General features: G+C 38.5%; 1 protein-coding gene across 7 annotated transcripts in view; it reads left to right on the forward strand.

The window, feature by feature from the left end:
• The window catches only part of ANKFN1 (ankyrin repeat and fibronectin type III domain containing 1), a 123,702-nt gene that overhangs the window by 56,686 nt on the left and 44,014 nt on the right, over nt 1-23,002 (forward strand). For all 7 annotated transcript variants that reach the window (XR_008973393.1, XR_008973394.1, XR_008973390.1 and 4 more), the window contains 5 exons: nt 1,776-1,906; nt 5,461-5,662; nt 10,907-11,117; nt 15,463-15,657; nt 17,075-17,188. Coding sequence is in view for 1 of the 7 variants with exons in the window: in XM_057418533.1 (XP_057274516.1) it covers nt 5,477-5,662; nt 10,907-11,117; nt 15,463-15,657; nt 17,075-17,188 (706 nt within the window). In the remaining 6 variants the exon portion in view is untranslated. The remainder of the gene's footprint in view (nt 1-1,775; nt 1,907-5,460; nt 5,663-10,906; nt 11,118-15,462; nt 15,658-17,074; nt 17,189-23,002) is intronic.

The raw sequence follows: 23,002 nt of genomic DNA on the forward strand, positions 1-23,002 counted from the left end.
ACTGAAAATGGGATCTTTCTGCTTACATTTAATTTTAACTAATTTAGGCATCTCAGATTTGCAGCATGTTTCTTTCCCAGATAGTATCCCAGTGTTAGAGAGGTATTCAGTGGTTTTCGGAAGAGTTCCTTGGCAGGGAGCAGTAACCTCAGTCAGCTGTCCTGCAGTCTTCTCGCTACTGGTCCTTGGAGCAGCAGAACAAAAGAGGGAATCCCGTACACGATTAGCTTGTGATGTTCATGGTGTAGGAGAAGGAATGTTGTGCATAGCTCATTGTCATCACACTTGTAGTTCTCTGCTGCAGCAAAATATGCAGGGAATATGCAATATAATAATATATATGCCATTTGGGAGAGACTTTTTAGCAAGGTCCTTTGTGACAGGAGAAAGGGTGATGGTTTTAAACTAAAAGAGGGGAAATCCAGGCTGGATGGGAGGAAATGCAAATATGCATACAGAAAAATAATTTTTTGGTTAGGTTCATATCCAGATTAGTTCGAAAAGTATATAGTAAGTCCTATGAGATATAACTGTCAGGCCCAAGATAGATTTTAGCTTCTTTGGCAAAAAGGTGCTATTTGGTATGAGGTACAGTACCCCTAACCTGGTTTTGAAGGGTGGGAGAATCAGACTGGTCACTGGCTTTTGGGAGGTTTCAAACTTCAAACACCATGTCTGAATAAAGCAAGTCAAATTTTCCCAGCAGATTGCCACAGTAGCCCCATTATCCCTTTAACAGCAATAAACCCCACCTTTTCTGTAGCTATTAATGATCACTGGCTATGGCAGACACAGGAATCTGTTTTGAGTTTTGTCTATTGCCAGGTGTTCCTCAGGAGTGTTTCGATTACATGAATTTAACCCACTGGACTCTCCAGAAAGGATAACTATTTGCTAGGCTGCTGTCTTTGCTTATCATCTACACTAGGTTTAGAGGTCTAAGGCTGGGTATGGTTATTCCATATTCTGATTTTGGAACATCTTTGTGGGGTGCTGTGGGATTCAGCATTTGCATTTTTTTTTTTCCTATGGTAGAAAAAAAAAAGTATTTTGAAATGTCCCCATTCTACAATTTTTGGAAGCTCTTAATGCAGCCATTACAGGATCTGGTTTACCTGAAACAGAGGCATCAATAAAATATGTTTTTCTCATTTATTTAATAATCTTAATTTAAGCATAACCTGTTCAGGCTGGGAGCTTCCAAATGGTCTCACAGATGTCCCATAGCTATGGATGCGGTTGCTGCTTTTGTTTCTATGATTGCAGACAGCTGTAGTGATAGCTTGAAGAAAGAAGAAACAATACATCACATGCAACATGCATTAAAGGACTGAGTGTAGGACTGTGATTCTTCCCTCTTCCCCCCCCTTCCCCCCACTTTTATTGATTTAACATAAAACTAACTGCTTTAAGATGGCTGCATTAGAGTCTTTTTGCTACTACTTCATGGCAAATTAATTACAATCACAGTTCTGTTTACTCTGGCAGTAATTATTTTTCCTACTCGTACTCTGTGCTGCTGATCAATTTTAAGGGATGCACCAAGCTGAAAGCACACAGAACTCGAATCATCTTTGACTATGGAGGCAAGAGCTTTATGTATCAGTCATTCCTATAGCTGCACAGGTAGCTAGGACAGAGTTAAGGTACCAAACATTTTACTTGTGATACAGCACTATTTGCTTTTAAATGCTGGTTTGCTCAGATCTTATCAATGAGCTTGGACTTCAGTAATTGCTGGTAATAAGCTTTTTCATATCTGATCATTCATGCAGTATAAGGAAGAGGTTTTCTCATTTTGCCCAGAGGCTGAAGCAGCAGAGAAAGCAAAACCAATGTGAATCATCAGTGACAGTGGACAATTACCAGCAACTTGTTCACGCTTTGCCTGGAATAGCCTAAGCTGGTAAGTCACATTTAACTCTTTAATGCATTGATACCTAATTATTAGTTTCAAGTGTAAAATTGTCTCATAAATTTATGTTTCTTAACATATTTATTATTTGTTTCTTGGCTGTTGTATTTTCCTAAAGCTAATGCTTTTCCAGCTAGGCTGTGTCCTGCTAGTGCACCTGTCTGTACAGTTCAGCACATATGTGCCACATACCACAGACAGTGATCTAGAATTTAGGTATTTAATTTTTTATTTTTCTCTCTGCAATATGCTTTTAAAAGGGCGGTAATACTGGGTCAGTATCTGCCAATCAAAAAAGTAAAGCTTTCATAATGGTAACAAATGTATATTCATTTGTATTTGAATTTGGCTTTTAAAGCACCCTGTTGCTGGCCAATAAAGCAGTTTTTATGCTGAGTTACCTCTGAATTAAGTATTGCACAGCTCTGCTCTTCTTTTTTTATCCTTGTCTTGATGATGTTTAGGTTTGTGTGGTAAATGCAAATTGTTCTCTCTGTCATGAGTTTATTACTAACTGCATGGTATTTGGACTTCAATGACTGTACTCTTGGAATTAAATGATTTTAAGAAATTGAAACTTCCTTTAAGAGCATTCCTATGACATTTATTGGTGTGTTTTTATCTGTAATTTGAGGCTGATTCTTGACCCATACTTTATTGGTGAAAGGAAGAAGCTCTTGCAAGCAAAGGCAAGAGGAGAAATTTGTATGGGATGATCTGTAGCTCCATATACTAATAAAAACTATGGAAGTGTTACTCTAGCTGAGAATGAAATTATTATTGTTGCTAATTATTATTATCATTGGGTAAATTACTGAATTCCTTTAAAATTCCAATAAGATGGGCCAGTGGAAGATGAGTATTCAGCTTTGGGGGTAATTGGCTATTTCTTAAGCTTATTTGTAATAAATACTGAAAACAAACAGAAGTGTTGAAGCTCTGCTAAACAGAGACAGATGTGAATGAAATCTTTTCACCATCCTAAAAAAGAATTTTATTTCATGTTTATCCTCCCAAACGGTTCCACAGATGCATCTGTAAAACAAAAGGCTGTCTTCTTCTAAGTTTGCCCAGTATTAAGACTCAACACTTACCAGCAACTTCCGTACAGTTCTAGCTGTTCTAACTTCCTAACCCACACTTATTCCAGCACATGGCTCCAGAACACTCTGGCATGTCTGGAACATTTGTGAGTTGGCATTGGTGATCATAATTTTAGTGTTTTGCTCTAGTCTGATGTTGACAAGCAGCTTCTCACGACAATGACTTTGATTTGCTCTGTTTCTTGGTTTCTACTAAGCCTTTCTATCTAGTCTGTTTTGCAGGGCGGAGAATAAACCACTTCCTTTGAAGAGACAGTGATTTCTGTTAGTCCTTGTAGGCGCTGCTGAAATGCATGTAATAATTAAAAGGCAGAAATAATTGCTTGTGTGTGCCTCACATTACCTTTATTCCATAAGCTCAGAGAGAAGCAGCCCAAAATCATTGTAGTATTGTCATTCCTTGAGTCCCAGAAAGCTCATTTCTTATCACATCCCCACTTGCATATTAGTTTCAAGGATGCAACTCACGTAATTCCCTTCTGATTGCACACACTGTTGTTCTAATTTATCAAAGTCTTCTCATCACACATGTCAATTATGTTGACTCAATCTCTCTTCATTCAGAGGTTTGGTCTCCAATACCTCATGAGCTTGGAGAATATGTGAGACTATTTGTAATCAAATACTTTTGCGCTCAGGACCACAAGATACAAATGAGAAAAGAAGGTGTAGGAAGCTTATGAGACCTGGGTGGTGTCTTTAATCTTAGGGGACAATTCATGTCACCAAGCAGCCTCAACAGCAGGGAGAGTGTTTAGTAAAGAAAGTTTTTATGATTATAGTTATTAGAGTCTGGTCTTGCAGTCTGATCTACTTAGGCACAGGCTGAGACCGTAAGAACAGAAAGTTACAGGATCTGTAGCACAGTACATAGTACAAAGAATCTAAAGATTATTTCCAGGAAAAGACAGTCTGAAAGGGTAGCCAGGTCTACTGTCACATCTGTGAGGTCTTCCAGAGAGATGTTCTGTCTTACAAATGTGTACACACTCTTATCAGGGGAAAAAGGAAATGTGAAGAAATTTGTCACCCTTTCACAGACATCCCTGGGGATATTTTCCTGTGCTTGCAGTTGGGTCAAATCTGATTCTTTGTTTTCCTTCAGAAAGGCAAAACTATTCCCAGAGAGTTAAGTACTAATTCAGTTTTTCCTAATAGGGAAAAATGGCTGTAATCGTAGAGCATAGAAAGTGTTGTTTAATTATGGGATAATACGGAAATCCTATTAGGCTAGTCAGTCTTGGAGAGAGGAGGCAGTCCCTCTTGGAAGAGTTTGTAGTCTAAATGGGCAGGGCAAACAGAGAGCAGGATATAGTTACACAATACATAGACGATGTCAATGCCTGCTCATTAAATGAGGGAAGAAACTACTCAGTATGAGACTGTAACCAGCATATATTAGATTCACAGATTATTTTACCTGTAAAACAATGTAAGGGTTGGGTTGTTTTTTTTTTTGCAATAACCTGAACACTAGTTGGCCACAGGTGGTTTAAACTAAAAATGCACATATGCCTCATTATGCCTACAGCAGAGCCCAAGTAGGTTTTCTGTGTTTCAGCTGTTATTTGCTCCAGCTTAATACCTTTGGAGTCTCAGTTACAGAGCAGGTTCCCTCCCTGCCAAACGCTCCTCAAAACTAACAAAAACATTCTCTGTAGCAATGGACTTTCATATGGATGATAACATGTCAGCATGGGATGCAGATTAAATGTATGTTCATGCATTATTTCTGTAGTAGCTTGTGATGGGTTCAGAGATGAACAAGTATTTTGAATTCAGCCATTCTTTCTGAGTGAGAAATACCGCTTGAGTCTCTGGAGAAGGAGAATCCACCCACCCAACTGAAAAGACCACATGCTTTCAGAGCACAGTTTCCTAGCAGGTAGTAATGCTGGAAATAAAGCACATCTTGCCACAGTTGTCTGTGTCAAATATAAGTCACTTGACCAGTTATAAAATTCAGTCCTGCATTGTGTTCCATAATCAGTTAGATTTTTTTTTTCCTCTCAATTGATTCAGTTTTAAGAAACCATCATACTGACAAAGTGCAGGTTATGTACATGTTACCCAAACTGTATTGTAACATTTACATTTGGGTGTAATTTTTTCTGACTCCTGCATGACCAGAACTCACACCATCAAAAGGCTGCTTCCTCAACTAAATGAAACCCCTTCTCCTTATACAAATTAGCAAACAGTTCTGGTGTGGTTTATTTTTCCATCCTTAATTCTCCCTCCCCATAGATATCCTGGCACTAAATAAAGAGCAATTTGCCACTGAACAAGCTCAAAACCATGCTTCTGAGTGTTCGTGTGTATGAAAAGTATGAAAGTGATTTTTGTCACAGAAGTCTTACAATGTGCGTTTCAATGATACAGCTCTGATCAATGATGTTAGTGCAGTAAAACCTTGCTAAACAGCTGTTGCTTTTCTTCTAGAAACCACTAGCTGAAAATGACACAGCAAATGCATAACTTAAGTCTCCTCCAGACTAAAAAGAACAGCATGCCTTCCTCCCCAAATGCTGCCAAGCGGCTATATCGGAACCTGTCAGAGAAGCTCAAGGGGAGTCATACATCCTTTGACGAAGCGTATTTCAGAGCTCGATCTGACCGGCTCAGCCTCCGTAAGACCTCAATGGTAATTACTTGATATTTATCAAATTGGCATTTTACTGTCCTATTCATCTCCTTACTCAGTTTGCTTTTAATCTGTGCAATTTTCATCATCTTACTTTGTTCCCTGACCAGAGCTGTATGCTCTTCATAGAATTACCATTTATGATCCTGCGTTAAAGTCTGACCTTCATGAAGGCCAAAGACAAGCTATGTAAGTGATAATGCTTTATTTTAGGACTAAGGTCTTGGCATTAATTTAACGAAATATGAATTAAATATATATATATATATATACACAAGTGATTCAAGAAAGGAAGAAAAAGTACTTTGTGAAAACTTAAGATGTCATAGGTACCTCCAGGTATTACCAGCCTGGGGCCTCAGCTGATGTCCACAAGCCAGTGAATAGTCTCAAACTGAACTTAAAAGTCTTTGGATCCCATTCTATCCATTTTGCCTGTTGTTTTCACAGTTTTCCCTAGAAATAAATAGCAAGGAATCCATCAGAGAAGGGGTGGAAACATTCCAGGTCAAGTTGCTAGCTGATGTATTTTCTAATCATTGGGTTTCTGTGCTACAAAGCAAAGCCAATGACTAAAATCATGTTTCCAGACAAGTGAACAACAGTTGTTCGGGTTTGTTTTCTTTCAGCTTTGGCCAGTGAAGAGTTTTCTTTCCATTCTCTCTTGCTATGCAACACTTTCCATTCAGTAAATTGTTGTCTTGCTGCAGACATAGCAATGTCCCAAAATAGCTTTATTCTTGAACTCATGTTTATCAAAACAAGTCTTTGCAGAAACTACTTTAATGTTTTTTCCGACTCCAGTAGCACATAGTGGACTTTTTCAGTCAAACCTAGAGCAAATATCTTGAAAGGGGCACTTCATTTTAATTAAGCTACATAAGATCGCATTTCTAAACACTCCAGCACTGAATCACTTACTGGAACATGGTTATTACTTACTGCAAAGCAATACTGTAGTCCTTTTCAGTATACACATTTGTGCATCAGAGTAACACCTAAATAAATTAATCACATAGCACAGCTGTCTACCTAATGATTAGAGGTTGTAGAACTGAGTCAAGGGAAAAGCAATGTAAAAAATGCCCCTAAGCTTTAGCCGATCACTTGTAAATGGGATTCAATTTGTTTGAATTCAGTGGTTTTGTCCCTTCAAAGCAAAAGTTATCCAGTAAATGTAAATGAAGGCAAAAATCAGAAAGCTCTTGTTAACATTTGTGATAATACCAGTGGGGCTGAAATTGCGCACATGGGTCTAAAGAAACTATCTTAACACTCTTTGAGTTTCTTACTCCTTGGCTGCAATTCTAGAGAGTGCTTTACACTCAATATGATCAGCTTTTGGCAGAAAACTATATAATCTTCAAATACATTTCTGTTTTCTCTGTGAAAGCAAATAGCTGGGGAAAAGTTGGTCAGGTGTGTCAAGTGTTTTTGTAGACTTGGAGAGCTGGGCTCGATGCAGACATCCAAACAGGGCAGTCTACTGGCATGGCTGAAAATGTGGTAGATATTTTGCTGTCTGACAAGGATGTTTCTTGCCCGAAATAGCAATAGTGTGGTTAGATGAGCACTGCTATGTGGATGAGGGGATGCATACATGCCCAGTTAGAAAGGCCATATCATAGCTCCCATGTTTTTACGCTCTTTGAAGTGATGAGACGTGACAGCATATTTCAGCCTATTGCTTGTGTCTGAATTGTTCATTTGGAAAACCTGATATTTGCAATTTGGTCTCATAATTGTTTGGATTGGATGAAGTAGCTTATAAAATTCATGCTCTGTTTCTTGTTTAAATCAGTGCAGCTTTTTCAATTAGTTTTCTAATGAAATGAAGAAATAGAAATTTGCTCTTATTTTTCCCCTTTTGGTGAAACATCCTCGCCAACAGATTAGCTGGCAAGAGCATTTATGGGGAATTAACTTAAGCGTGTGCTTAGATTCTGTTCAGCAACTTAAGGCTAAAATTTCACATATACCTCAGGTATTTCATTTGGCAAGCAAAAAAAAAATAAAGATGCATTTTGAAAGGCATCGAGGCAGGTCTGAATTTTGACAACTGAATCCAAATCAAACGTTTAACAGTAACTCTACAGTAATCATTCAGGTAGGTAAAATGTGTGTACATATGTGTGAAAATGGCCAGATGATTTTGTCAGCTGTATCATTAGGTTAATTTCAGCTGTGATACTGAACCTCGCCATCATTTGTTTTATTATGTAACAGAGATGTTTTGTTTTCATATAGGGCAAGGAACTCCTGAAATGTAATATAGGATTTAATGAGTTTCACCCAAAATTGGAATTAAAGCCAAGTAATGGTATTGAGTGCCTAGGGTAGCACACTACAAATGCCAATTCATTTAACTTTTATGCTCAAATACCAAGTAAATTAAAAGAGAATGGCCATTCTGATCTCAGAAAAGGCAAAAACCCTGTATGTACCCAGTGCCACAGCACTGGAAATGTGAACCCAGGAATAGGTAATTTTCTGCCCTAAGTGAGGACCACAAGCCTGTTATTAAGCAGTATCATCAGCAGGACCTTTTTGTTCTGTTCTCAGACCATTAGCCCATGTTTCCTAAGATAAACTTCACTAAAAGAAAGGAAAACTAATGTAGTCATTCAGTTTACTTCAACCAGTTCCCTTTGTAGTAAGCCCCTTCTGAATGTACTGTTAAATAAGTAGATTTTCCTAGCTGTGATCAGTTACAAGAGTAATACAATTTTGCTTGTTTCCTGATTGCATCAAAATGCAGATGCTTCTGAAGCTTAACTACCCTTTTTTTCCATAAACAACAGTATAGAAGAAGTTCCAAAATCAGTAGAAAATTAATTTCAAATGGGTGTAAACTGTGAGGAAATTAATGTTTCTTACAGTGTTAACGTATATTTTTGGAGAATTGGTGCATACATTTTGCATTTCTAATAATTTATATGAAAACTCAGTCTATGAGTTTAGTTCTGCATTCATAATAATGAAGTTTCAAAGAGCAAAGGAGCACAGCTGCTATTTTTTCCAGCTCTTTAGGTGGAACATCAGTGATCTATTTAAGTTAATTTTGAGTACAGCTGTTCAATGCATAGCATTGATTTGAGTGGCAGTTGATGATATTAATTAAAATATTTTGACATTTGAATTAAATTAATTAAAATTATTTAATTTCTAGCCAGAGCACTTCAAGAGTAGGGTTAAAACACGAGAATAAGAGCATGATCTCTGATCTCGGGATGATAAGGTGCAGTATAAACAAGGCAGCAGATGTGTGGAGCTACTGGAATGAAAAGAACTGCTGCATTGCAGTAAAAATATGTCTTTAAGTTTTACCTTATAATAAGAGAAATATGCGCTGGCCTCTATTCTAAGATTTTCTGGAGCTGTGCCCCCTTTAATGACAGTATATGTCCTTAAAGACATTCTTTTGCTTTGACAGGGGGGTGGATAAAGAAAGATAAATCTGGCTGCTTACCATTTAACTGTTCCTTTTTTCTGAGCCTTTTCTCTTACACCTAACACTGCAGTATGAGCTAAGCATTTGAGAATGGAATTAACTCTGAATCTTACAGTCTAGAGAAGAATCTCTAGACTGTAAGCAAGAATTTGACAGAGACTCATTTTGATGAAGCACTTGTTTAAGTAGTATCTTTTATTCTGTATGGAAAACTACAGCATAAATATTTCTCCAGCATGAGCTATCTTTTGTACTTAAGTGCTTAAAAGGTACATTCTCAAGTCAGCACTACTCTCCTAGATTTGCTTTATTGCTTTGTGATTCATCTCATCCTTACATAGTCATCTAACATATGTATTTTGTAGCGTGGTACCAATACTTTGTATGCAAAACAGTAGAGCAGAAGAATTTTGTCAGGCCCAAGAACTTCTGAAGCACAACTGAAACAAACCCTCTAGAACTGATCAAATTCCAAAGGGTAGCTGTGGACCCTAGCTTTCTGAACTGCTAGCAAACTATTAGTCTATGCTTTTTAGGAGGAGACAAAAGATCTTTCATCAGATCAGTGCTCTTCCAGAAAGTGCTGTTTCCCTGAGAGCAAAACTTGGACAGGGATATGCCAAATAAAACTACATCAATTTAAAAAAGAAAATGAAGCCTTGCTGTGGCTGAAATCCTTATTTCTAATCACAGCAGAAGGCTGTTTCAATTCTATATTTTCTGTTTCATCCATGTGGGTTTCAGGGCACAGGAATCCAGTTCACATCATGTATCTGGATTACTTCCTCTCTATGTATGCATTTCTCCAGTATGCCCACTGGCACAATATATCCACACAGATCTCTGTTCCTTTATGTGACCACATGCTGAGCCCTCTTTGCTTAGCTGAGCCTCTTGCTTCTACTGATTCATTCTTAAGAGGAGAAAAATCGACTGGGTAATTATGGCAATGGGACAGTGGGAGAGAATGTAAAGAATCTTGGCACATAGCATGTCATTACTGTAGGCTCCAGAAGGATGTTCTCAGAACAGAAACCTGCAGGCCATGCTACTCTCCTGCACCTTCTTCTCCCCCTCTCATTTAAGTGAGAGGTTTCTTGGTATTCTAGCATTGTTTTACCTCCTTGACATTGGTAAGGAAAAGTTTCAGTGGTTCTCCCTGCTTGAGAGTTGGTGCCACGTATGTTCAGGGGTTTGGCTCCTGTGTTCTCTGCTGTTCAGACACATCACTTTCTGGGCATGCCAATTTTTTCAGTTTCACTTCTTTAATGACTACACTTCAAAGCTGCTTCTACTTCCAACTAAATGCAGAACTGCAAGCACCTAGAAATGACTGAAGTGTTTGAATGAAGAGTACCTGTTACTGCTCACACTGGAGCTGTGAAGGGTTTTCTCCAGAACAGCTTGTTTGATCACCTGAGTTTGAAAACTCAGTAGTCCAAAACTCTGCAAAAATCAGTGTTTCATCCAGTTTCACACTGAAAACATAAAATACTGCTCATAGAGTTCAATTATAGGACAGATGTCCAAATAAATATGGGTTTGTTTTGTGTAGGCTTGAATCTCATTTGAATATTTCCAGGGACATGCAGCAAGTTCAAGCACACAAGGTCCAGAAGCAGACGGAGCACAGTTTTGCTGCAAACCTTTTCCACATTTCCAGCTGAACCTAAGCTGTGGCCAGAGGATCAGTATTTTACAGCAATCTGAAAAAGTACAAACTTTCTCATTTTATTATTAAAACCCTGACATTTGAAAAGTTTTATTGACTTTCTCATTTTATTTATACACAGAATTTCCAGTGCAATGAAGCTATGTTTGAGGCTGTAGAACAGCAAGATCTGGATGCTGTTCAAATTCTTCTTTATCAATACACACTGGAAGAACTGGACCTGAACACACCAAACAGTGAGGGACTAACTCCTTTGGACATTGCCATTTTGACAAACAACGTCCCTATTGCTAGGACCCTTCTACACGTTGGGGCAAAGGAAAGCCCACACTGTAAGTAAAGACACAAATTTAATTGATTTACATAATTGCCTGTAGATTAGATTTGCTGCTCTTTTGGCAAATTAATTACTTCACACACAAAAATTGCCTGTTTTTTATCCTAAGGATGATTTTACCAGCAGTAGTGCCACAGTGCTGGAGGGCATCTGCAGCAATGTCTGCTTCTTGAATGCATGCTCAGTAGATGTTTTTTGTTCTCTATGTCAAATACACCAAGTGATGAATCAGGCTGAGCTTCTAATGTGATTAACAGTGGGACAGGAGAGTCAGTGTCGATGCTGAGGAAAAGATCTTTAAAAATATGGATGCAAGAACTGAGTGATTCAAATGCCATGGTCTGAAATACAGAGTTTGTCATCAAAATGAAAGGGTGATGGGTTGTCTAGACTTTGGTTTATTTTGATTATCCTTTTGATTTTTAGCTCTGCTGCCTTCAGGTGACAGGTTGTGTTGAAATCCATCACTTCCATTACGCACAGACTCCTCAATCCTACTCTTCAAATGGCCTAAAATCTCACTTCAACGAGAATTTCAAAGATCTACAGAACCAGTGAAAATCCAAATACAAAACAGACCTTCTCACTTTACCAGAATACCAATATCGCTTATAACTACATATTGTAATTCTAAAACTCCTTTGTATTCCTTCATGGGCATTTTAATGCCCAGTTTGTGGGCTGGAGGGTGACTTACCAACCCAATTAATCAACCCTATACCATGACACAAACTCTGACGCCTTACTTGTGTCTAAAAATACACCAATGTATGCGAATTTGTTTTAAACTGTCAATGCCTATATTTAGGACATTCCCAGCAAGGCTATAATGAGACTGTGTTTGAGGGGTTCGGCCACTGCAGACTCTGCCATTAATTTGAAGTTAGTTAAATTAACAACATTTAGTGCTGGCTTGTCAATCTCAGTGCTCCAGGAAATTGCACCTTGAGGCTACTAACATTGCCAGTTTTTTCACTGGAGAGTGTGTGTGCGTGTGCGTGTTGAGCTTTTTTGCCAGACCCTCAGTGTTGGTACACCTTTATTGCTTTTCTATGTCCACAGCACTTATATTATCATTTATTCTGGCCTCCTTTAACCTTCCCTGGAGATTTTTGCATAGTGTAGCTGCTCAGTGAAAAGAGTTTTTTAGTTTTATATTTATTTGTTTATTTTTCTGTCATGGTTCATGACTGAGGCTTTAAAAAAAATTGTGACAGCATTTAGAGTACATGATTGACTGCTGAAGCAACATTCATTAACCATGACAAATCTAGAGGAAAACACAGTCTTGAGTGTTCTAAACAGCAGTAAAAAAGACTAAACTAATTTTTCATTGACCTCATCTGTAAATAAATGCAGTCTGATGGCGAGCAGGGGCAATCATAAATTAGTATTCATTTCCTGTAATTAATGCAAACATGCCTATGAACACAGAGAATATGAATATATAACCACCTCATTTCCATTTCAAAATATACCCACCAAATTTCCACTTATCTTGATTTTTAGTTTTTTCTGATTGAAATAATGGATGAAGCATTCTCACTGAAAAGCAACGATTGTTGGCTTTGTTGGCTTTCTGTTTGGCTTCAGGGTTTGCAGTTGTGCTACTTGAGAGCAAAATGCAAAAAGTTATTTTCAGCACTCAAGAAGTTCACAGCACCTTTGTATGTGGCTTCATTCTCGTGGACCTGAGAGCACTCACTTTCTATTTGTCTTTCTGCTTTGCTTTCTGCACTTCAGGAACCCTGTTAGGATGAAATCCATTCTGTTTGTATGATCTCAAGGCAGCACCCAGCAGGAGAGTTTTCCTCTCTCCATGGTGGGCATTTGAGCAAGGCTTCTGCATGCTGAGTGGAATTTCAAAGTAAAATTCCGACTCATGCCAATTTTGGGACAGGACACAAGCATCTCTTAAATCTCATTGGAAGCTTATAGGACAGACGCACAGATCTGGGAGACTGCGAGGCAGGAGAATTCTCCATTCCAAGTGCACACAAAGCTTTCTATAGAGAAAAGTCTTGCTCTTCCACTGCGTTAGCTGTAGTGACCCAGGTGAAATCTCATTATGGCCCCTAATCTATCACTGTAGAAAAGAGGATCTGGAGGACAGATAACTTCCATCTGCATCGCCTGGACTTCTGCCTGGAACAGGAACAACAGCAGAGAAAGCAATAGAAAGTAAAACTATGGTCTTAATTTCCACATGGAGCTCAGACTGTGTAAATCTGAACAGGAACCCAACATCTCTTAAACACAAAGTAAGATCAGACAGTGCAGCATTTAAAATATTAATTTCCTTAGGGAGGAGGCAAAGTCCACTGTGTTACCTTTTCAGTTCCTCTTATTCATCATACTCGTTGTTTGGCTTGGTTTGCTCATGTGAACCCAAATGAAAATAAGATTAAAATTTCCAGTGGCTGATCAGACGCATTTCCAAGACCTGACAATTGTGGATCAGAATCTTGATTAAACAGATAGAGCCAGGTCCTTAGTGAGAACTTGAATTGATGCCAGTTCTCAATTACCTGAAGTTCTGGCACATAAAATCTCCTTCTTCAGCCCTGTTGTGCTATCGGATATGTTGCATGCTTATCGTAGGCTTAGATCCAGGAAACCATATCACCTTTGGCCTCCCAGTAAATAGGCAGTTCTGAGGATACCAGAACATTCCAGTAAGCTGGGCCATATGTCTCTGATGTCCATATGAAGAATGATCAAACTTCAAGGATGGCTTCCAGCCAGCTTCTGAAAGCAAAGTCTTGGAGACAAACATTCTTCAAAAACAACCTTTTGGATGTCAGAAGTGTTGAGTAATTTGCTCTCCTCCTGTGGCTTTAACGATCCCATGGCACTTTTCCTATCAGTATGTGGGGTTATTCTTGGACTCTGCTGAACTTCAATTGTGATACTGTTATGAGAGACAGAGGGCAAATAAAATGAGAGGTTTAGACTGGATAAAAGATGTGCCTTTTCACCTTAAGGACAGTAAAGAAGTGGACTAGGTTGCCTAGAGTCTGTAAAGCTTCAATCCTGGGAAGTTCTCAAGACCAGACAGGTATTGGCTTCAGTAACTTGGTCAGACCTCACAGCTGACTTCGTTTGGAACATGGAGGTTGGACTAAAGAATGTCCTTTCCAATCTCCTCTGTCCCATAATCCTTATGATTCTGGTTTAGGAATGACACGTGCATATGCACAAACATCTTTGCTCCTGTGGTGTTTTGATGTCAAAAACCTTTCAGAGTCTTGGTCCTACGTATGGTACAGTTTTCAGAAATTGCTACTGCTCATGCAAGTGAGTGACCAGTGCATCCTTTGCAAGACTTATGCTGTCCTCTAAAATCCTTAGGGAAAAATAGAGCCTGGCTGTCCCAGGAGAGCAACTCCCCGTCATTGCTAAGAGCAGCTTGTGCTGTTTAGCTTTTGCTAGGACAGTGCTTTCAGTAAATAGGGGCCTTTTAAATGAAGACTCTCTAAGAGCTCTTCTGCAAAAATACCAGACACCAGAGAAAAAAAATAGCAGAAAAAAGTAATTTTCTGTGATTTCAGAATTACATCTCTTGTACACTATTTCCTTCTTACTGCACATCAGATCAGTGGCTGCATTTATTTTCAGGTAAATACCCTTACAAGCCCTATTTTCTAAACTGCAAATAATTTGAACAATTTCAGGCCAAGAACATTGCTGAGAAGAGGGCTTGATTCATCACTTTTCATGTATAACAAGGGGCTGGTTTAGGGCAGTCTTGTGGACTTGGGCTGTTTTAGTTTGTAACTTACGTGATCTTCCTTTTCCCCTTTGCGTTGCACAGAGTAGTTCAGACAGACAATCTGAACTGCTAAATGTCAAATTAAAATTATTCTGAGCACTGGAGCAAAACAAAATCTCTGTGTCAAGCTGCTCACTATCTGTCCAGCCTGTCAGAGGACTCATTAGGCATTACACAGGCAAAATTGTGGCACAATGAAAACCTGGAAAAAGATCCATTCTATACCAGCCACAGCTCTTACACACAGAACTCTCATTCTTAATTTTGCCAATGAGATCTCTCTTTGCTTTATTGTATGTGTTTATAAACAGTAAAAACCTTTTTTTCTATGAAAGCTTATGGTATTATGGTGAAATGTGAATTGGATAGAAACCAAATGTTTTATTATTTCAGTTTGGTTTTTAATATTCCACCAGTTTAAAACATATATATACTCTTGATGACAAGATAATGACTAGAAAGCAAAGTGTTCAAGTATTTAACCTTGTATGTGTTATACCAGAATGCATAAAGCCAGAATTTTGTCACATAAGTCCACCAAGCAATTACTTTTCCCTTCTCTTGGTAGTTGTTAACATGGAAAGCAGGTCAGTGCATCTGAGTACATTGGTCCAGGAAGCACAGCAGCGAATTACTGAATTGTCTGCACAAGTGGTGAATGAAGACCTTGGTACAGACAACACAGAGAAAGAGAAGCAACTAAAAGCATGGGAATGGAGATACAGGCTATACAAGCGCATGAAAGCAGGCTACGAGCATGCTAGTAAGTAGAAGACATCAGCTGCAAAATCTGAGATGAACTGTGCAACTGGGAACCCTTTGCCTTTGTTGAGCAAACATGCTCTCATCAAGTGATCCTCAGCACTGATGTGAAGCAGGCTAATGTTAGGGTGAAAGAAATGAGGCATATGGCTAAACGGCCTTCCCACAAATGAGGGATATCAGAACAATAGAGGGCCACATATCTGAGAGCGACAAACTCGTAACTCTTAGGAGTGGGCTGCATAAAATTGGTAAGATGAGTTCAGGATCTAATGATTTGGTCTTGCTCATTTTTCTTCACATTTACTCCTCTATCTCATTTAGTGTGCTCAAAGTTTAAAACAGGATGATGAGAAAAAGATACGTGAATAGGGAGGAAGAGGGGGACATTGGCCTTTGTTCTGTTGTGACTATTTTTTTTTAACTTATTCTGATTCAGAATGATCAAACAATGGAATTTCATTTTCCTTACAAAAATTCATTTTAACTTTGGCCTCCACATCTAACATTTTATCAGCATAGTCACAGATCAGGCCACTTTAAACAGTTGTACAAGTGACCCTGTACCCAAAGTAAATGTGAATTTGGGGCCATAGGAAGGAATAAACAGGCTTTAATTGTTTCACGTGTAGATCTTTTAGCTGTATCCTATTTGATGAAATACAATCATTGCCATTACCATTTTTACAACCCTTATAGACGCACTTAGAAATTATTTTCTCCAATTCATTGCATTTTAAGATTACTTCTTCAAGACAGATGTAGTGCTCCTTACGTTAGATACATTACTGCTGTATTTCCTGCTTCAACTAATATAATGATTTTTTTAAAACAATTCCAGCAGTTACTCATGACATGTTTTGCCTGATTTCTGAATTGAGTCTGATTGATATTCTGTGAATTGAGCCTTTAAAAAATAAAAGTAAAATTAGGCCTCAACTGACAACTGTATTTTGGAACTTTTACACTGACACATATGTGGAATTTGCAATTTCTGCATCATAATAATGTAAAAATGCGTTCTGTGATTTGATAATTTGAGCTTGTGAGTGAAACCATAAAGGTTTAATTAGCTCTTTGTGGTTTTGTCCTTTCTCTCTCCTCCTCCCCACCCCAAGAGATTTATAGGGGCTTTTCATTGACATAATTAGCATGAATCTGTTTTATTGGGTTACATATATGCAGGAAGATATTTTTAACTGAAAGGAGCCAAAAACCATGATAGAAACAAATGGTGTCTGCAGGATATTGTTAGCAGGGGCACTAATTAAAATGCTCAAAAGGCAGAGAACACAAACACCTACAACGCAAAGCTCACAATTGCAGGGTGATTTTCAGTGGGTTCTTTGAAGACTCAGAAACATTGTTTGAATAGGATTTGTTGTGTTGAAGAGCTGATGTTTTCTCTTCTCTCCCAGGAGCCCCTGAGGCGCCAACCAATGTCTGTCTCATGGTAACAAGCAGTACATCACTCACTGTCACCTTCCAAGAACCTCTGAGTGTCAACTCAGCTGTGGTGACCAAGTATAAAGGTACTGATTTAGACATCTTTCATTTATGTTATCAATGTACAAAACTTCAAGGGCTAAATGCAATGGTATTTATCTGCAAGAGATTTATTACAATGCCAATAACGTTTGAATTATTTTCTCAGTTAATAGCCATAGAAGTGGAATTTTCTTAAAAGATTCCCCAAAGACAAAGTCTTTATTAAAAAAAGAAAAATAAATTGACCAAAAGATTTCTCCATGAGTGCTTTGAAGAAGTTTGCTTGACTCACTGTGGTTAGGACATCAGCTCAATGACTGGGTTGAGATGAGCAGTTATAAAACACAAACTAACTTTTGGTGCCTGTGGGCTCCTAAAACCATGTGTATCCTTGTAAATGCCAAACCCACACCACCATTCCTTAAAGGAATGCCTCTGGAAGCTGAAACTTTTGGCAGAGGCATCATACAGCCCAACTAATTAGCTATTCCAGGGCTGCCACATCATTCTTGGAAGAGCAATACATTTGGGGTGGCACCAGTTAGTTGCAAAGTGGAATGAATAGGAAAATGCTTCCATCTGAATAGCACTGTTGAATAGAAATGGTTTTAAAACAGAATTTCTGTTCCACAGGAAATTCCAACATTAAAATAACAAAAAATGTTTTATTGAAGATTAGAACAAAACCAAGAAATTTTAAAATTTCCTGCTTAAAGGAACTCCTAGGTTTTCTAACATGTTTGGAACAATAAGTTCTTCAGTGTTAAGTGCAGCAATGTGCGGCAGCCTCCATGTTCCAGTGGGAGCCTGAGTCTTCCCACAGGTCAAGGGCCGGAAAGCTCTGTTCTGAAGTTCTGAGGCCTTCTTTGCCCAGCCCAGAGGGGTCAAGGAATGAGGAGCCTGGAAGTCCTTTTAGTTATTTCCCACTGTGTCTCTCAATGTTTACTGCTGTGTTTGTTTCTTTGTATTAATAATTAAAAACTCCTATGAGAGAAATTTGAACCTTGGCTTTCCACACACATGGCAAGAACCATAATGGCTGTGTTGTGGGGCAGTTTATTTCATGTTTCCATGTGTGGGTGTCACAGGAGGGATTCAGAAAGCCCCAGCCCACAGAGGGTCCAGTAGCTCAGGGAACAGTTCTGAAGGTGGGACATGCCAGTGCATAGGCTCCACTGGCATCAAGCATAAGCACCCAAAGGATTGCATGAGTTTATTTTGGAAAAGGCAGATTCTCTCTTTCTTTCCTCCTCCTGTGTCTGGTCACAGATTCCCATCACCACTGGCTATGGCCAGTAAATAATTTTTTTACAGTGTAAGGAAAAAACCCAACAACCTCTCAGACTTCACTAAAGCCATCAAAGTGATTCCATTCTGATAGCCTCAGTGGAGGGGTAAATTACTGTATTACACCTAGTCAGCTGTGCAGTGCTGCAGGAAGCGTGATTTTCAAAAACATCAAAGCCCTTTAGAAGCCTAAATCTAATTTTCAGCAATGGTTTGGGTTGCCAGGAGACTAAATTTCATTTAAGGGCTTCCTACTGCCTGATTTACTTGTGAAAATGATACTTGGGCTCCTAAAACATTGAAGTTCCCTTCAAAATATCAGCCTGTTCTTTGTAACACGTGTATTAAAGAACATTGAAATGTTGCCCACACTTAAATTATAATGGCTATTGATGTTTGCACAGTAAAGCAAATTCCCAAATAGAAATGATTCTTCATAAAACATTTTCTAAAGCTTGTAGTGCATTTCTTCTATGTATTCACTTGGCTTGAGACTGTTTTGCCCCGTGTCAGTTCTGTCGTCTTTTTGGTAAGCACAACATTCAGAGAAATTTAATCCGACCCAACCTAACGTTCTAATCAGACTAGGTAGCATTGCCGCTGTAGTTCGAGTTACCCCCACTGGTGATCATTTTATGCTTTATCAAGTTGACAGTTAGTTTTGCCAGAATGTTCTTTTAAAATCCTTTATCCCAGGAGACTTGTATATTTATGGTTAGATAAAAAGAAAGATCATTAATAGCTCCTTTTGGTGACTTTCGGGAATTAATTAAGCACTGCTTGTAGAATTGTTTATTACATTATGGAGTGAGATTCTTTGTGCTACTTTGAGGGGTCATAAAATGAACCTTTCAAATGATCACTTGCAAGAATGATTAGAACCAGCTAGCAATTACTAGCCCTGAAAGGAGAGTTTGATAACATTGTGAGAGGATCTTTTTAGTCAGATATATATAAACTTTCTCCCAGAAAACTATCTAAGCACTTTACTAATTCAGGGAAGCGAATAAGCTGTTAGTTTTTTTCCCCTCAATACTTTACCATTTCTTTTTCTAAGCAAATTAAAATTCAGGAGCATTTGCAGCAGTGTTTAGGGAATACCTGCTCATTAACAGAAGCTAATAATGTTCTTTTCTCTGGCTCTGAATTATAGGGGATAAAACCTGACATCACTTCTGTTCAGTTTAGTTCCCTAAAAAGAGTGTGAAACTGCCAATTCCTTTCTTATGTGCCATCTTTTCTTTTTCTTTTTTTTTTTTTAACATACTTTTTCCAAAGTTTTATGTGCCCAAATGTCATTTAGAAACTGGGCTTGGAACATTATCTAACAGTCTGCTGTTTTCCTGTGTGTGATCTTTTCCCTTGTTAGCTGTATAACTTACAAATAATAATACAGGAGAATAATACTTTGCACTCACTCTCTAACCACTAAAACCATCTCACTTCATTAGGAGATTTAATTTTAACCACACACGGTGAATGGGTATTGACTTTGGTGTCCCAGCTGGATGGCAGTTCAGTGACTGCATTCTGTTGAGCCATTGCTTTAAGGAGCCAGAGTATTCTTTACTTCCTCTCCTGGATTGTTGTTTAATGTTGCAGGCACCATCCTAATGGCTCCCTTCAGTTTCCCTCCAGAGTAGGCTACAGCGTGGTGGTGGTTGATGTGAAATGATTCCTATGTATATTGTAACTTAGTAAAGTGTTTTGAGGCTGGAAGCAGACAGGCATGACATAAATCAATAATAATAGCAATAATCTGCTCCATGCTAGGGAAAGATTCAAAGCCAGAGACACCTCACCCCAGCCAGTTTTAGGAAGGATGTGAAGCATCACTGTGATATTGAAAAGAAAAACCCCTGCCCTTGGCTAATCATGCCCTAAAGCCAAACTTCACATCCCACCGTGGAAGTACTTAAGACCTACTTTGGTTTTGCATCTTTGAAAGCACAATCAAAACTTTCCACGCTAATACACATAATAACTTGCCACAGTTTGAAGGTAGGGTGAACCTTCTGCTTACAGTCTTATTGTTACTGCATGATGCATTTTTTATCCTAGAGCTACACTATTGTAACTATCTTCGTGCCAAAAAATCCCAGCAGCAACATAATCTAGATAGACACCACTTGACTCCTAGGAACAGTCCCAGTAGAGCCAGTGGTAAGCGCTTGTAGGGCTTTTAAGAGCTAGTCTCTCATTAATTAGCCTTTCTAGAGTTCACATATCCCATGCAACACCTCCACATAAAGAGAGCAGAACAAAATTATTAACAACGATAAGTAATTTTGTTGCAGGTATTTTCTATGCATTTTAAATCTATTACTTTGCTATTATGGACAATAAGTTCAAGGAAACCTCCCCTTACTGCACGGATTTTCACCCGTTTCCCATCAGAAGTAGTGATAATAATGCTGTGATCCCCAAGTACAGGAGAAGAAAGAAAAATAGACATAGCACTGATCATTACCTACTGGAAAGGATCACTATGCAATGGAAAATCTCTGTTTATATTTTATTTACACTTGTAAAACAAACATCCATATTCCCTTTTGGAGGAAAAATGAAACAGCTTGTATAACCAAAATTGAGCTAATTTATTTAAGAGCCTGGAACTATTTATGTTTAAAGAGAGAGGAAGAGAGAAAAAGAAGTCTGAGCCATGTTTGATGTAGCAAACAGAGCTGATCTCTCTGTTTGGATGTAGCTGTGAAGTGGGATGCCAAGTTATTTTCCAGATACGATGCTAAGCTGTCTGGGCCACGTTAGCCCTTGTTACCTTTTTGCTTAGCTTCTTATTTTAGCAGAGTATTTCACATTTGCCAGCACTGCCAAGCTGCCTTCTAGGATTTCTGTTGGAGGGGAGAAGAATTTTTCATTTTCTCTGTCAGTGTAGCTCTTTAGAAAACCCAACACGTCAGCCTAGATCAGGAAAACAAGAGTTATGTCTTGCTTGAATCTTGACATAAAAATTGTTCCCTGCTCCCTTCTTCCAAGGCAATTTGTGGTTCATTTCAGAATGTTTGCATCACAATAATCTAAATTGTCTTTAAATCACTGGTTCGGTCCTAGCTAGATAGGCAGTAGCCACAGTATGTTGCTATCACATGGTTGCATGACATGGGTTGGTTATAGGCAAGTTCCTTTGTCCAGTAGAGGACACTTTGGTGTTATCCCTAGAAGTCTCAACAAAGGATGAATGGAGCTGCCTTTTTATTAAGGTCTCAGCACCCAAGACCACGGACTAAGGAAGCCTGCCAGGCTGGGCCTGTATGATGTATGTTCTGTACCTCAGAACTATCTGTATTTGAGATTCTCAGCTGACATCTCACTATATCAATGAAAAGTTTTCATTGAAAGTTTCAGCGCAAGAAACCTCCGAGGTTTTACAAAACCCACCTACCAATTTGGTGTGATTCTGTGGGTTTTACTCTCCGGGGTAATCCTTTCACAACCAAATAAGCTTACCATTTTGCGTGGGCTTCTGCTTGTCCCTGTGAGCACCACAAACAGCATATACCATATGTTTTGTAAGTCTGTATTTGACTTATCTGTCAATAGTTGACTTGTGTTTGATCAAGTTTGGATTTGTTCCATAGCAGGCTTCCTGCAGTGATCTTTCTAGTGCTGTACAGTGGGTTTGACTTGACAGACTTGACTATTCTGGTTAGGTAGAACTTACAGAGACCTAAATATATATATATATATATGACATCTCTAGGTTTCTTCCTCACTTTAGTGGCAACTAGCTGCTCTCATAGCAGAGTCAGACTAGAAAATAGAAACTCTGATTTCTTTGATTTCTAGAAGAGTGTTACGGAAATGACTGCTTGTAGAAGTGAAAATGTGGTGCTTTAATGCTGATATCTATGAGTCTTCCTAGATGTGGTGGTACGTCACTGCTGGATCCTGTTCCAGTCTATCGTGGCATTAAGTCGCATTCTGCATTCAACTTTATCTTGAAATCCTTTCCACTTATTATTCAAGGTTTCACTGTATATTTTGAAACTCATTCTTTCTTTCCCCAAAACAGTTCTTACTCCATAAAAAGGAAAGAGAATACATTTCTTTGTAAGACATTTGAATTTATCCTGCTGAATAGGTGTGGTCTCATACTTTTTACAGTAGTTCATTTATGGCATTTTATTAGGTCTCCTGAGCACTTTATTTGCACATTAAGTTTCGGTAGCTACCAGGACTGTGCAATTTGACTTCTATTTTTATGCCTCACAAGTACAGAAATGTACAAATGTTAAAACAAACCTTTCTATTTCTAGCTCCTGTCAATGTCTGTAGTATGTGTTGGACAACAAAAAACTTAAGAACTTCTATTTTTCAAGTTTGCTGTGTATTTAAAACCACCTTTGAACATGGATCACATATTAAGTGATGGTGTCATTAACTCATGTAGTTGATCAGACACCAGCTACTCAATTCAGTCATTCTTTCCTCCTGCTTTGTGTTTTATAAGGATTTTGAACAGCAGCTCAGATGAACAGCTACAAGAAAACCCAGACATAGAGGCTCTGGTTTTGTCTGCCTTTGGTGCCTAAGAAAAAAGACTCATATCA

This window comes from Pezoporus wallicus, unplaced genomic scaffold, assembly GCF_028554395.1.
Source record: "Pezoporus wallicus isolate ANWC-B61680 ecotype Strahan unplaced genomic scaffold, APGP_CSIRO_Pwel_v1 contig_3710, whole genome shotgun sequence".
NCBI classification, from domain to species: domain Eukaryota; kingdom Metazoa; phylum Chordata; class Aves; order Psittaciformes; family Psittacidae; genus Pezoporus; species Pezoporus wallicus.